This window comes from Amphiprion ocellaris, chromosome 3, assembly GCF_022539595.1.
Source record: "Amphiprion ocellaris isolate individual 3 ecotype Okinawa chromosome 3, ASM2253959v1, whole genome shotgun sequence".
Classification (NCBI taxonomy): domain Eukaryota; kingdom Metazoa; phylum Chordata; class Actinopteri; family Pomacentridae; genus Amphiprion; species Amphiprion ocellaris.
The window spans coordinates 16,855,411-16,872,056 of record NC_072768.1 but is presented as its reverse complement, the minus strand read 5'-3'; the positions used below and the strand labels follow the sequence as shown (position 1 = coordinate 16,872,056).

Here is a 16,646-nt window from a genome sequence, read left to right as displayed (position 1 = left end):
CTCAGCATTGTCAAATGGTCTGCAAAACACTATGAAATCAGTAGCCATGAATCATAAATCCTGCACAGACTTCTATAACTTACTGTAATAAAGTATAATGGTGTAGTCCAGCCTCAAGGTCAGTCACTATGAGAAAGACTCTGCTGTGCAGTCAAGTGCATCAGCCCTCTGTCTGCATTCACTTTATCCTTCGGTTGTTCAACATCCTCCTTTGGTCAGCAGCACACCTTGTTCAGCTGACTTCAAAGACAATGCAGATCATCATCTTTAGGAGATGAAATCAACCGTTTCTTCTGTAGCCACCAGTGATACTTCAAAGGATTTAAAATGATAAAATAGTAAATGCAAATCATGCGGAGGAGAAAGGTGCATGCATTAATGGCTAAAATAGAGAGGATGTTTTGAGTTGCAGAGCTGATTTAAGTGGTTAATTGGGAAAAGGCACTGTTGGGCTTTGATGTGCGTTATTTTCCCAGGCCGTCTCCAAACAAAGCACTAGATAAGATGGGGCCATTAGTATTTCCACATTAGAAAAAGACCATCATTTGCAGACTTGTAAAGGTAACAGGTAATGTTGGACAATTATGGCATTTCCTGCAGATAAAATGTATTCTTAATCACAAGACCAAATCAAGCCGCGCTGGGTATGATTTCTTTCCTCAGTAAAAAATGATGTCATTTATCCGTAATTACGAAGTGGTGCAACAGGAGAGAAGCTCATACCATTCTCTGAGAATGTGACAGTGAAATTAGCTTTGCTCTTTGATTAAAAAATGATCAACACCAGATGGGTTGGTGAAAATGTGGCTGCTTTGTGCAGTTTACTAATGTCATGTAATGGCACTGGAGGATATTAGGGTTTAAATCTTATAGTGAGTGTCCTCTCATTCCACTTGGGGAGCTGTAAATGTACAAAGTTAGTCAATACAACTTTAAGTAAGGCGACGCATATGCAGTGTGCCTATGAGCCAAAAGAAGCACCGTCTACATTAACGTTAGGTCATTACTCACTGTCATGTTCTCTGCAGATGCACTGTGGATCATTCCCAGCTTCACCTGCCTGTGGCAAACCCTGCAAGCACTACAGCGCTCAGCTCTGACCAGCAAGGCCTCCTGGCAACATTCTCATTACTCACAGTGAAGGTGTCCTGCTACCCAGAATGCAACTGCATAAGCAGAGTCCCCTGCTGCTTGATGCTGTGCTGCATCATCCCATACCGTGGCTGAAATGCAGAAATAAGAGTTAACTTTCCCCTCGACATGGTACAATTTCATTAGAAAGCACACTAGGAGCCAATTAAATCAATGTGAAGACAAGTCCAGTTATGAAATTCGCTCATGACAGGACTACATAGTGTAATACACATGAATATGAAATGATAACTCATGAGCTCACCATGGCTGATAAAATGGCCCTCTCCTTTGCAGTGATGCTGACACTGAGATAACGTGAAAGGGGGATGGGACCAGTGTTTACATTGTGTAATAAATGGGAAACACACCCTATGCACTGACTGCCAGACATTATTTATTAATTCTTAAGCTCAGCGAGGCAATCACAGACTCAGAATTATAATAGTAATTTCTATTGGATACGGAGCCTGACCCACAGCTCATGAATAAGGAAAAGCGAAACTTTACACGAATGTTAATGGGATTCATAGAGACAATGAATGTAAAAAGGTTACAAAAGTATTACATTTGTATACAGCGTAGAGTTCGCACAGTTGACCACACATGTCAATCTTTTCCACCTTGGAGGTTGGAGAAAGCTCTTCTACACATTCAACCTGGGGAGGTACAATTCATGCAGGGCTTCTTACAGCTGTCTTGGAGCATCTTGGTTTGAGTTTTGATTAAATACGAGTAGCTAAGAACTGTGGTCGGTATTTTGTATGTAAGGCTGAGTCAGTGAGTAGTGACAGTCTTTGATCCCAAGTTAAAGGCTTGCATGACTGAATACTACATAGATTAGTTAGTAAAATAAGAAGTGGTTTGAATTCTTGAAACATTTGGCTGTTTAAAAACGCTGGAGAAAACCAGCAGCATAATTTCAGTAATAGTGTAAGCTGAGTGTTGCAGAGAGATTATGTTTCCACCAGCGGGCATTATCCAGCCCTTAAAATCTGCAATATGTGTCTATGAATAATATACCAGCACATCTCTGTCTAGGGCTAACAGTACTACAATATGTTTTAGGGAGTATTATACATGTTCTAATTGCAATCCAAATAGTAAATGTTTGAGACCTCTGCAGTATGTATTGCAGTTTGGTTCACCCATTTTATGAATAATGAATTGTAATTAGAGCTCTAATTATGCTCTGAAATATTCACAGTTTTTTGTTTAATAGGTCCCCAAATGCTTTTGGCTGGGGTGAAAATGAAACAACAAATGACACATAAAACCGGGGGTGTAAGAGGGAAAAAAAAAGTCCAAATGGTTCTCAGAAGCAATAAAAGATCTCTGCCAATAATGACACACAACCATATCCAGCAGAGACTTTGAATACACAGAGCAGTGATGAGGAAAAGAGTGAGACAACAGAAGATTAGACTTTTCAACTAATCCTTAAAACTATTAACTTGTGTAACTTTTGTATTCTATTCACAGTTGGCTGTAAACACTTGGCTATACACCAGGTTTTCTGCATGGTGTTGTGATACTGGAAATGGACCAGTTTCAAACAGTGAAGTTTTCTGCACCACCAGCAACTCTAGGCCTTATTAAATCTAGGCATTTTCAAGTGCAGCAGTATGGGGCAATTTACTGTAGTCTAAAGTGATAAACATGCAACACAGCTTTCCACTTTTCTGCAACTCAGGATCAATCACTGAAGTTCATTGTGCATGTACAGACTACAGAAGGAATATCTGAAAAAAGTAACACCACTGACTGTTTTGCTGTGTTTAACGTTTTAAAAAGGTCTCGCTCAACAAAAAAACGACAGCAGTCTGGCTTTTTAGCATTGTCCTTTCTTACCAGTGCTTGCAACTGGATGAGTGACAGTGCTGGTCTGTTAGTTAATTGGTTGGCGCCCCACTTTTTCTAGACTGAAATATTTTGAATTTGAATATCACATATTAGTGTGAACCTGCTAAAGAAGCAACAATGAGAGTGGAAAAAAAAACAAAGTTTCGAAAAGGATAGCTGAACAAAGAAGGTGTATAACCAGGCTCTGCATGTAAGAGGTGAATCATCCAGTGTCCTATCTGAAATATATTGGTATTTAACTTGTTACATGAGACAACAGGACATGAATACTCCCCTTATCCAAAAGGTGAACTTTCACATCTTAACTCTTCAAATGCTAATCTAACGGCAATTTCAACTTTAGCTTTGCAGGGTTCATCAGTCTATGAAAGTGATGTCATCGTGTCACTCAGATGTTGGTAATTTTTTAATTACTGTTCCCCACGGTTTTATACAGACACTGCAGTGATGAAGCCTAAGCCTTAATCTATAAGCTATAATGCATAATAATGTACCAATAAACAAAAAAAAAACCTAAATGTAAACTACAACCCAGCCTATCAAACTGTTCAAATAACTAATAGCCTCTTTTCTTTGTGATTTGGCTGAATACTGAAAATTCCAGTCAACTACTACTTTACCAACAGTAAAATAAAAATGTCCTGACATAATGTGAGGACAGCTGCTGTGTAAAAAAGTTATTTTACTTACAGCCTATAAACTGTGACTGTGTGTGAAGCTCACTGGTCTGAAGTGAAGAAAAGTACAAAGTGTGATTTCTTCTTTGAATATGACTCAAACTGATCCTGTTTGAAATTTTTCATTTTGTTGAATATTTTGGTTTTTAGAAAAATATATGCAAAACTGACATTCCTATCAGTCTTAGCAAATGTTAACATCCTACTAAACTAAAGGGTGATCATGGTAAACATGATGCCAGTTGTCTGCCGATACAGCAGTACTTGGGCTCTGTCATCATGTTAGCATGCTGATGTTAGCATTTAGCTCAAAGCATTGTTGTGTCTTAGTACCACCTCATAGAGCAGCTAGCATGGCTGTACCCCTTTTTTACAATTTTGTTGTTATGAGAATTTTTTAAATTTTAATACACATTTTCCGTTTTAAGAATTTTAGAGGATATTTTAAAGCTGAGGAAGACAGTATGTTTGGCATTATAGGGCAAAAATTCTGTTCTAACTTGTCATTATAATTAAAGTGTTCTGAGAAAAAAATAGACTTTTGCACCTCCTCTTGGCCCCTTTTTCAGGCTTTAGAAAATATAGCCCATGACAAGAGACTTTAGCCAATTATCTGTCTTTTCACCAAGATCAGGTAAAGGATTTTAAAGAGCAACAGAGTTCATAGTGAGGGTGTGACGTGGCAGTGCAGTAGGTTAAGCAGTGGACTTTCTCTCAGAAGAGTGGAGCTTGAATCTCTGAGAGAGCTGCAGGAGGAGGGTTTTATTTTCAAAGTCTTGCGTCTTCTCTTGTTTCCCCATTTCCAGTTTGCATCCTAGCTTTAAGTGATCTCATGAACCACAGTCCTCCATCATCAGACCCACTATTGTCTTCTGCCTGATTAAGTCATATAAATTCACAACAGCTGGTTTAGCACTAGCCGTCTGTCCAGAGCACCTGTATACTCGTTGCTACACCTGGCATGATGGGGCCAATTACTACAACATAACATTTATGACACCAAAGATCAAAGCTGCCATCAATTTCTAAAGTGACATCGAGAGACGCATGAACCGAGGCAATTGCCAGTTTTTTGCTTGCCTCTGAGATTAGTAGGTAGAGGGGACACTATAAAGTACATTGCACCATCATGTGTCAAGTGGATCTATACGTCAATAAATACGGGCCTCCCTGGATGAATAATGAGAGAGAATTTGTAGTTTTTGCTGTTCAGGGAATCCTAAAGGTTATCAGCAAACATTCATAAAGGAGGCAATGGCTTTGTGTGTATATGTGTGTGTGTGTGTGTGTGTGAGTAGAGTGCTGAAGAGGAGATGAGCTACTGCTATCTGCTTGACATTTCTATCAGTACGGGTATTTGAACTGCTGGGTAGCTCTGACAAATGCCATGGCTGTCACCGGCTCCATTTTAATTACACCTGACTGGATCTTTCAGGGGCTCACACATGAACTTAATTAGCTGGCAAGCACTCGGCCTAGTTCTGGCGTTGGTTGGTACAAACTACACAGCTTCTTCTGTGGCTTCTCATTGGCATTTTAATGGTCTCCGTCTATACAGACTGAGAGAATTAACAAATGAGGGGAGAGCAAATGGACTAGTGGAATGGCAGGAGTCTCCTCTTCAATACCAACTTAGATGGTAGTGTTTGGTTGGTGTGTAAGTGGTGATGCTTTTAAATGCCACAGACTATAAGGAAAATGAAAAGTACTGGACATGGAGCACAAAGTCACAGGATGGAAGTATAAAGCACAGTTGTGTGTAAATTTGAGTACATCATTAGGAAGTGCTTTCCTAGTGATACACAGTTTGAACAATGGCATTTTTGTCTTGTAATGAACTGGATAGAGTTCTTCACGGGCGAGTTTGCACATATTAAGTGTTGGGAAATCTGAAAATTGTGTGCCTGGCAAAAAAAAAAAAAAAAAAAAAGCTAAAAAAACTGTACAATACCTTTGTTGCTTCTATATTTCACTAGTTCCTGAAAAGAGAACAAGTTTTCAGTTAAAAGGAAACAAGGAATACAGAACATTCTTCAGGCAATACGATATCCGTGACACTTCAATTTCAGCTATAGCACACTGACAACTTAAGATAATACAGAGACCAGGGTATCCCAGTAGCTCTCCCCTGCATATGACAGGGCCATAGTGATGATTAAGTGGTTGGTACATTTTAATGAACACAAAGCCATCCAAGTGGAAGGAGATTTTAATTGAATCCTCCTTCTGTTTAATAACTTAACATATTCACAGTGAGCCACTCTTCAGGAGATATCTGAGGTGAACGTGTGTTCACCGAACAAGTAATTCTGTTTCACTTCACAAGACTAGTCTTTACCCCGGGGTGACTTGCTGTAGTTTTTGTTGCTGCTCTTTGCACTCATGTTTACTTTTCTTAGATGACACCATTTCCTAACAGCCTCCACCTCTCTTCTTTATCCACTGTCACAGAGCGTTGTCACAGATGACTAAAAGAACGGCACAGATTGTTGCTGTTGCTCACTTTCACACAGTTCACACCAACCACTTCACAGAAAAGTAACATTTTAAGTGGATTTGTAAAAATGAATAAAAGAAAGACTTTATTCCATTATAAATGTGTGATTGAACCTTTCTGAGTTCAGTATCATCAGTATTTTTAGTACAGTTCAAAGAGTAACTAAAAAGTGACAGTAGGATTTTGCTCCTTCACAGCTGTCTGGGAAAAAAAAACATGGTCCACTGTGATACCAAAAAACAATAATTTATTATCATTTCTTTTGCAAAGATCACCATTATCACATATTTTACCTGGCAACAAATGCGCCACCTATGCATTACTCAAAATTAGAGCATCAGACATTGACTCAAAACATACAGGACTTGGTTTAAAGTTTCAAATTTACAATACTTGAGATAAAAATGAGGCATTTGGAATGAGTATACTGTACATGTAACTGAACTATAAAGACTTCTGATAAATAGCGCCCACTCATATCACCAGTTCTAAAATGCTGTGTTCTGAGTCCTGCTCAGTGGCAATCATCCCAACACCAGTTTAATGTGACAGCAAACATAATTCAGCAATGACTATACAATATCTATGAATGTTTCGAGTTACGAATAACTTAAACAATGTATGAATAAGGCTGAATAAAATGCCTCTGTTGCACAGAGATGTACAGACAGTTTGCGTTAATGATGCAGGTTCTGCTGTTAAGGCTATGCTGAGTAAAGGTGTATGTGGAGAGTAAAAACGATGTAGAAAATACTGGTATGCAAAGCTATGGGCAGGTCCATCTGTTGTTGAATATGTAGAAAAAACTCAACATTAAGTCAAAATAAAATTCGATACAAAATAATTTTACCCAAAGCTGCAAACAAGACAAGCAAAGCAGCAGCACTGGCAATGAGTTGCATCTTTACAGATGTCCTGTACTCCAAGAATTTCCAAAAATATTTTGATAAAATGACATGTAGGATTCTCCGTGTCCACAATGGTTTTGACATATGCTGTCTCCTTGTTTGTAGCTTTGTTGTTTAAGTCCTCAAGTTCACAAATTGCAGAAAGAACACACGAAGAGTTTTGTTGTAAAATGAGGTATGCAACTTTTTAAAGACACTTTTACGAAATTGCTGATAAAACTGATGTTAACAAAATTGTTGACCAGAAATCTCTACTCATTGACAAGTTACAATGTTCAGCAGTCTGTAATCTCTTGAACTTCCCTCCTGTGACAAATATGACATTTTTAGTTGAAACATTTTTGGGGATTTTATTCTTTTCAACACAGTGGAGAGGAATGGACTTGTTCAGTGTCTTCCTTGCTTTAAGTGGGACACATACAATTTATTTTTGTTAAATGTATATTTTTGCATGTAACAGTAACAACTGAGTAAAAATTAGCTGCTGAAACACATCGACATTTCATGATTGCAGTTATCAAGTTTGTTGACATAAAACATTTGACCCATGAAACTGCATTCCAAGTGACAGTTTATTTAAATTTCATTACACTTTGCCATAGTTATACTTCCTTATATGAAACAAATTATACAGTACCATAACTGGAATGTATGACATGTGTCCCTTTTAAAGCTGAAGTTGTCCCTTACGTTACCTTGGAAAAGAACATTTAAGCTGTAATAACCGTATGGGATCTCTATGGGTAACTGTTAGGCTTGGGCCACACTGTTTACTTCTACCTGTAGTTGATGGCTAACTTGTTGAACTGCTGCAGCTTTGCATGTGTGTCCACACTCAGTGATGCTACTGCAGCGCTGCTACTGTTGTGTTTCGACATGAATGTGACTTCAATAAATGCAGTAGAATTACTAGGTTAAAGAATTCTGTCTTTCATTATTCTTTTATTACTAAACCTTCCATCCTTTTGAAATGGAGTTAAAAATAGATGAGTTGATTAAAGCCAAAAAGCTTTTTTTTTTGTCATTTCTGACATATTCTACAGATATAGACACTGAAACGGTGGTGAAATGTTGCTGGTATAATGTCAATATGGCCATCAAAAGATCTTTCTACTGCCTATTTTTGCTGAGAATGAACCGTGGATCTCATGCGCAAAAAATAGGCTCCATGCCGAAACTCTAGACAATGTGTTGCAGACCTACACATTAGACGTGTCTCACTCAGGTTGTGTGGCTGCTGTAACCTAAAAGAAAGAGGTTCCTCGCCAGTCATGCACAGGTGGAGTAAGCAGAGTGGCTTGAGCCTTAGATTATACATTGGAATTTTAGGCCATGTCCAAGCACCAATAGTATGAAACATAAATTCAACTGACTCTCAACAACAAGAAATGTACTGTTTTCAGCTTTGAAGGTCAGGTAGATCTGTTAATTAAAGGAGCTGTAAAAAAGTAGGTGAAAGGCATGTGACCCACTGATCTGTCATTGGTAAGTGTACATAATACACAAAAGAAAAAAACTTCAAGATTCTCATACAACTGTCTTGAGTTATATGGTTACAACATAAATATGAAAATAGAATTGAAAAGATAATCATGTCTAGAGTGAAGTAGTAAAATAATTGTATTGTCATAGTTTCATAGAAAAATGTTTTCCCCACAGAGTGATGTGAAAAACAATTTTGGAAAAACATCAAGAAAATGCAATGACGCCACTGATAAATCCTTTACAAAATGCTTTTTGGGTTACAAAGTGTGAAAAATATTCCTATTGTCCTCATAAAAATGCCACATTTAACGAGGCAAGTATGTTATACCACATGGGGTAGAATGTGTGTTTTGTTGTTTTTTTTTTATACAGTAGTAACTGAAAGGAAGGCGTTGTGCACTTTGGCTCCCTCAGGGGCCTTAGTACCATGAGTCATCAGCTCCTGGATTGTCATCCAGTTATCCAAGATCTTCTTGTTGCGTTTCTTCATCATCTTCTTGTGGCTGAGCTCTATAATGCTGATTTCCTTGCGGCCCTCGCTGCTGCTCTGAGGATTCTCCTTCAAACTTTCCAACCGACTACGCTGCATGAATTCTCGTCTTTTCCTCTGTTCTTTGGCCCGGACCAAGTGCTGCTTTCTTTCCTCTTTACTCCAGTACCTCCCCATCTTCATTTCACTCATTGCATCATCATCCGTGGTCATTCCTCCACTACGCTCTTCTTTAATCTTTAGGGCTCGCTCCCTCAGGATTTTGTCTCTCACAGGCCTTTTGGTGATGTAGCGGGTGCCATCGCTACGGATCTTGACCTTCCACTCCATCTTGGGCTCATTAATGGGCCTCTGAGGCTCCTTGCAGACACTAAGCAGGCTGAGCTGGCTCTGAGCGTACTCAACAGCTGAGCGCTGCTGGATGAGCTGCATATAGCTCTGGTAGTGGCGGGCATGAGCTGGGATGTTGGCATGCCTCTGCTGGGAGCTGTGGGAAGGAGAGAAGTAAGGAATCCGGGAAGCACATTGCTTCAGCTTCCCTCTGCTCTCCTCCTCAGCCTGAGCTGTCTGGTCTGACTCAGATGGATTGCTGTGGTCAGGGCTGCTGCTCTTACCAAGGACTGGAGCACGGCATGCTGGGATGGGACTGGGGCTTAGAGAAGGGCCAGTAGCAAGACCACTGCAGAGGTTCCTCTGGTTGGTGAGACTAACCATCCTCTGGAGAGAGTGCTCCGGGGAGCGGTCCATTGCCAGAGGGGTGCTCCGTGAACTCTCTGCCGTGTTATAGGCACTGGAGCTGTCCTTGTCCGATTTCTCCAGCCTCTCGTTTATGTCGGTCAGCTTCCCCCTTGTAGGCTCTCCATGGTGGAAGTTTTGATTTTTGGTGGAGGGCACAGAACGGCCCGTTGAGGGAGACTGCTGACCCTTACGAAGCTTATGGGCCTGCATAATGTTTTGACATTCAAGCTCGATGCTGCGCAGCTCCTCATTGAGCATCCGTAGCTCATGCTGTACGCCGCCCTGCTCCCCCACGCTGCACTCAATGGTGCTGCGGCGGCTGTAGAACAGGTCATACTCACCACTGTTGCGTATCTGACACTTAAGCTCCAAAAGTTGCTGGAAACGATCGCCCTCTGTCTCATCATCATCCTCATCCTCTCTGTCCTCCAGCCTTGAGGAGCTGCTGGTACAATGTGTGTCCCGATTGTCTCTCAGGCACTGAGACAGACGTCTCTGGATGTGTGCCAAGACATTATGCTCTGAACTCTCCATTCTGTCTTTTATACTCAGTACACTCTCCTTATGATGAGAAAGTGTGGAGCAGGTGGGCTTGTCATCGTCTCTCTGAAATGAATAAAGTGACCAAAACAACAAATATTTTATACATTCATGGCAATTTCCTTTAACAATTCTCATAAGGACTATTTTTATGAACATATTCATGTATGGCACTTACTGGAACCTTGTAAGTGCCATACATGAGTGTGATGTGATAATTAACATGCAGAAGTATGTTTTTCAATTTTAGAGCATGGTAATTGAACATACAGTATTGTATATTATATGTGGCACTATGCTTAGAAACATACTCTACGTGCTCTAGAGTCATCTTTGATTTACTTCCCCTATAAAATGAGGAAAATAAAGCAACAAAGTCACAAGAACTTCTCAAGAGTTCAAGAAGTGCAACCCTTTTCTGTATTCTCCTGAAGGAATACATATGCTGTTGTGCATACCTCTGTTATACAGCTCTGTTACTTCAGGGATTGTCTCCTCTCTGCCATGTCTTTGAAGTCCCATTTATATGGATTTTTGTAGTGTGCTATCATCCCAACAAAACAGAATTTTAAATTATGATTACCAATGTTTGGAATTTAAATGGTTCAATGGTCCCCTTCCATAAATATTCATTATCAATATTTTGTATTCACGTTTCAAAGGGCAAAGCTTGTTTTTACTCAATTTTGCCAAGAAAGTCAATGAAGAGTTTGATTCCATCCGTGCCACCAGATAGATCTCTTGTTATTTCAAAGACAAGGTTAATATCGGCTATGAATAATGACCCAGGAAAAGCAGTCATTGGTCATTGTGATGGTTTGATGCTAATAACATTTTTGGCACTATGGTCTATCTGCCAGGTAGATGTAGTCCTTAGGGTCTTTATTCTACTGAACAGAGAAATAAAGAATTACAAAGTTCCTTAACGGGAAACAAGAATGGTTTGCTAACACTGAACATGTTTTGCTGCCGTCTGACCTGTTCGTTCTCCTGTTCCTCCTGTAAGGCAGCTAATTCCATCTCCTCTCTCTGCTGCTCCTCCAACATTTCCATCTTCAGCTGCTCCAAGAACTCACTATGCTCATCATCCAGCCAGGCCTCTTCCAGCTGAGGGTGAATGAGGAAGGAACGGAGAAGGGGGAGAGAGAGGCAAAGGGAAAGGGGCAACTGTTATTTGTCAAGGCCTGAAGCTTGTGGCGACACTGTGTCTCAAAACAAATAGCTCGGTGTTCCAAATGGATGGCCAAATGGGATTTTCTGAAAAAACACCCCAGCATGGTTTTGAAATAAGAAACTGCAAGCATCAACATGATGTGGTGTTTCACTGATATGCAGCTCCCCGCTTCTCTACCAACAAAACACCCCTCATCTTTTAAACATGCCTTCCAATCTTAAAATCAGGCCAATACACTCTGATGGACATAAAAAGTAGCACCTTTGACCCATTAGCGCCACATCATCCATCATCTGTTTGTGTACTTGATGTGAACCAAATGGCATCCATATCTGATGACTTCAGATTTACTACCGAGAGATGCATTTAATTATAAAGAGTCTACTATTGCTTCCTGCTCATCTGCACTGCGGCAGAGTCCTTCCGCTTATTTGCCATCGGCCTTGGGCCTGAACTCACTCCACATTAGCATGCCATTAGCTTTTATGGCTTACCGTTGGAAGTCAATTACAGTGGCGCTACATAAAAATAAAACATGATGAGGTGTCTCAGTGGTGGCTTCTACTAGGAGTGGTTGTGTGTGGTGAGAGGTGGGGGTTGGTTGGCTACCCCAGACTGCCGAGGTTTACTCTGAGCAAATATACTGTAAATGGCATCAGGACTGTATTTTGTTAATTGTAAGGCCCAGAGAAGGTACTTCAGTCAGTAGACGTTGGGTACATATGTGTTTTTTCTAACCTGCAGCTCAGGTCTGGCAACCAGGAGTACGATGGTCCTTCGCTCATCGCTGGAGAGTGCAGCCATTGCTTCTTCTCTGTCTTGTACATCTTGGCCATTAATCTGAAAGTGACAAACACGATCACAACATTCACAAGTCAAACACAAGCAAGCAAACACTTCAACACAGGCGGAGACACAAACACACACTCTGGCCAAGTTTTATCCTTTCCAATTCAAAAGTCCTTAAGAAAAATCAAAGTGCCACAAAAAAAATGGCACTGCATAATAATTCCTTTTTGTTCCTGAGGAAATTGTAAACACTCTATTCTGCTCTCTAATATGAATCGGGACCCAGCAGTGATTATGAATGAGACAGTGGCCGAGGGCCGACGGAGCTGTTGTGTTCACCAAGTATCCGGCAGCGTACATACATCTAGTCGTACAATTAACTGGCCACTGACAGGTGGCGTCCATCTTTTTGCAGGCAGAGTAATGGCCCTGTCACTGGTGGATAATAGTGCCAGAGTACTGGTCTGCCTCACAAACACACACATACACACTCTCCTGGCTCAAATCACTAGACAACACATGGTAGAGACCAATGGACAATTAGACCAATGCTGCTTATGCATCCACTCCCTACATCTAATACCTGCCAGACAGACTATTTGCTTCTCCCTTGACATTTTTCCCATTTTCCTCTCAAAGTAATCCAGTATATACACTTAGTGAATGTACATTTTTAGAAAATCTATACTGAATACTGCTGTGTTTCTCAGCTAATAGACCTTCACTTCATTTACCATGCACACAGCAACTCCTATTTACCAATTGTCTATTAGTGAAATCAAAAATGACATCTCCCTGTACATTACTTTTTACCTTAAAGCTATGCTAATGAATACAGGCATGTTTCATATTACCAATGTATCACAGGCTCCTATATAATCTGAAAGAAGTCGTCGTCGTGACAAAGAGGAGGTGTTAAAAACAGTGAATGCTTAATGAGTTAGACAGTTTCCTCCAGGAGCTGGTTGTCAACACCTTGTGTTGACCAGAAGACCTAAAGGTGCCTCAGAATCGACTGCTGCATTTGCGTCTACGTAGGAGGCGTTCAGGTACGGGACTGAGCTGCACGTCACCCACGTTTTGGAAGCGCTCAAGAGTTCAACACTCAGTCACTTCTTGTTATGCACATAAATAACAAAAGAACAGACATATCTGCTCCATCAGACATCTAAGACAGACAATTGAAAACCAAAGATGGAACAACGTTTTCTATAGATAAGGCTTCATGGCTAATGTTGTATCAATTGGCAGTGTAAAAAGGTAATTGCCATAACAATTCCATAAGGTAACACTATCAGATGTTTTTTTTTCAGCTAGTTTAATTTTCCCCAAGAGGTGAAAAGTAAAGCCTGCAAATCTAATTCCATACAGTTTATGTCCAATTAGAGTGTCTCCTCCTGGTCTGCTAGCTGTTTATTCTGTGTGCTCTAATGTGGTATACCTACACAGTTGCTCCGGCTGATTATCGGATCCAATATTCAGCATTTTCCCAATTATCGGTGTATTTTTTTTCTTTTAACCACTTCACAATAAGATCAATTTATTCATGAATGTGCTGCTTTGGTTGTGATGCAGCCATCTCTTTCTGTCTGTAGTCAGTGTTCTTAGGCTGCATCTGATTGCTGACACATCATGAGGAATAGCCTATAAGCGCAAAGAAATAAATGTTTAAAACTTCTCTTTTAGTTAAACATGTGTAAAACATTAATTAACACAGACATTTAAGTGAAGGTTTGTGGTAGAATGTTTTGTTTTACATTTAGACACTAAGATTTTCATTTATACTGCAAAAATATAGGGTCCAAATATCATTTTCAACTCTTTGATTGCTAAGAATTGGAATTTGTATCAGCCCTGGAAAAAAAAACATATTGGCAAAACCACTAGTAGTCATCCTTAGCTATGTAGATGTGAGACAAAGAAGTGCTCAGATCGGTTTCTCTAGAATCAGGCTCCACCTTTAATGCAGCTATACCATTACATTTCCTTGCACAAAAACAGTAACCACCCACCTAAACCTCAGAAGCAACTCTACCAGCTCTGAGCCCTGACAAATTCTGCTCCTTGTCAGTAACACAATTCCTCCAGATCTCAGGCCCGCAGATGAAGCTAGTGGCTGATCACAGTCATAGCCTCTGAGCTATCCCTGAGCTGCTGCACAGCTACAACCTGAACCAGAACTCCTAAAACCCCCTGTTGGTGCTGAGTCGGTAACTAAAGCAGCCAGGGGGACATTTCTTCCCCTTTAACAGCCACAGCGGGGGCGACTTCCCCCTTTAATGTGTGGCCATTAAAAATGAATGGGCTTTCGTGCTGGGAGACAGCGGTTGAGTGTGACAAAATAAAAGCAGGTTTTTATGTGGAACCTAATGAGAGGTGGTGTAGAGGTGGCCAGTGAGTGTGTCTTACTGCACCTGTAAAATGCGATCCCCCTCTCGGATCCGTCCATCACGGGCAGCGATGCTGTTTGGACTGATCTGTGAAGGTAGAAGGAACAAAATAATGTCTCTAAAACACTTTCAATCCTCACTGCAGAGAATTAAGAAGTGCCTGAAAATATCTTGAGTCATTTAGAAGACATCACTGCACTAGACATGTCTAGACTGTTATTAACAATGTGTGCTGCCAAGGGAAGACCTTCAGTGTCATTTCCCTTTCTCAGAGCTGCCAGGCCAGTTTTTAAAGACATTTTAGCCTCTATTCTGGAAGCTGGGCGAAAGTCTTAATCATTCAAGCTGTCAGTTGTACCTGCCTTTGTTATTATTTTCTGGCAAGTTGATATAGCACAAGTCATTGCATGAAGCATCTCCAGTGTACTCAACCCAGTACATGATGCACCTGCTCCTCCTGTAACTAATGCTAGTCAACAAGAGGGCAGGACACTCTTTCATCGACCAATCAGTCGGCACCTGGGGCTGTTCGTTTCACTTTCTCCTATCGGGCGAGATCTCTGAAGACGGCGAGGTGCTGTGGTGCTCCATCTTCATGATAGTCCACTCCTACACAGAGGACTACTCATTAAACTGGGAGGAAGGTCCCTAGACAGGAATGGGTGAAGGACTGGAAGGAACCGAGAAAACTGAAGGTAATCTCTCTGCAGTTGAAGGGAGGGCTTCCAACAGTGAATAATCTACAACTGAAAATGGAAATACAGGAACATATAGGGATATATTAACTGTTGATGGATATTGTAGGAGGTGAAATGGCTGTGGTATCAGTTTTGCCATAGAGAAAGAAGGTATTGGGTTTTCCTCTTAGCTTTAGTCCTAGTCTGTCTGCAGTTTGCTTTTTCCGCTGTGTTTGAACTGTGAGAAGAAAATAGGAGAAATGGATCTGCAGTAAAAAAATAAACAAAGAGGTGGTAGGTGGACTGAAAACTCTAAATTGCCCACTAGTGAGACTCAGTGAGTCTTCTGGCCCTGCAATAGACTGATGACCTGTGCAGGATAGTCCCTGCCTTATGGCCTTATACACACTGGCACAGACCCCAAATAAACAAGTTTAGGAAATGGATGGACTAGTTGATGCAACTTTCTGCCCTTGTTCCTCTGAATATTTAACCACTGTGTGTACTCCGATGAAACCCATACCAGGCTCCCACTGCACGCTACTGATCGTGATATCCACTTATTGCCAAGACCTTTTTCACCTGTTTCACCATACAGTTGTCTTCTGGAGCCATAGCCAATGCACTGATAGCTGTAGTTTCAAAGAATTCACTTAATGAACTACTGTTTAAAGCTTGGAGCGCAAACTGGACAAGCCACATCACACAGATTTTTAACCTTTTATTTTTCACTGTGCTACAGCTCCTATAGTTTAGAGGCCTCTTGTGTAACCCTCTTACATAAAAACACATCTCTAAATTATCATTCCCAGCAAAAATCCTTGAATCTCTATTAAATAATCAACTAAAACCATTTCTCTCAGTACACTGTCTTAAGCATGCATCAGTAAAACTTGAGAAAAGCACAACACTCTTACTGCTGCCACTCTTGTTTATCACTGTTTATTACTCTGCTCTGAGATTTATCATGAGTGATAATTATAATAATTATCATTGTGAGTTGTATGCTACTCTCTGTAACACATTGGGTTTTATTTATTTCTAAGGTCCTTACTGGTTTTTAAAATTTCCCTGAGATTACTTTGCCGCGGTCTTCAAATGCAAGCCATTATCAAACATGCTTGAACGATTGGATTATGTTGCAGATGTTTCTACTCAAAGTGGGAAATCCAGTTTGACTTATTGTGCACCTGCCACCTGGTATAACATGCACAACAATCTAAAGCTTTAGTCATTTTTCATGTCGAACAATTCTGGTTTTCAATTTCATCTTATTTTGCTTGCAGC

General features: G+C 40.5%; 1 protein-coding gene across 2 annotated transcripts in view; it reads right to left on the bottom strand.

Annotated features, from left to right (window-relative positions):
* Nucleotides 1-6,398: 6,398 nt before the first annotated feature.
* LOC111567055 (PDZ domain-containing RING finger protein 4-like) overlaps nucleotides 6,399-16,646 on the bottom strand; it is a 123,941-nt gene continuing 113,693 nt past the window's right edge. For both annotated transcript variants that reach the window (XM_035947117.2, XM_023267916.3), the window contains 4 exons: nucleotides 14,707-14,769; nucleotides 12,242-12,343; nucleotides 11,308-11,436; nucleotides 6,399-10,395 (listed from right to left, as the gene is read on the bottom strand). In XM_035947117.2, coding sequence (XP_035803010.2) covers nucleotides 8,926-10,395; nucleotides 11,308-11,436; nucleotides 12,242-12,343; nucleotides 14,707-14,769 — 1,764 coding nt within the window. In that variant the 3' untranslated portion in view covers nucleotides 6,399-8,925. The remainder of the gene's footprint in view (nucleotides 10,396-11,307; nucleotides 11,437-12,241; nucleotides 12,344-14,706; nucleotides 14,770-16,646) is intronic.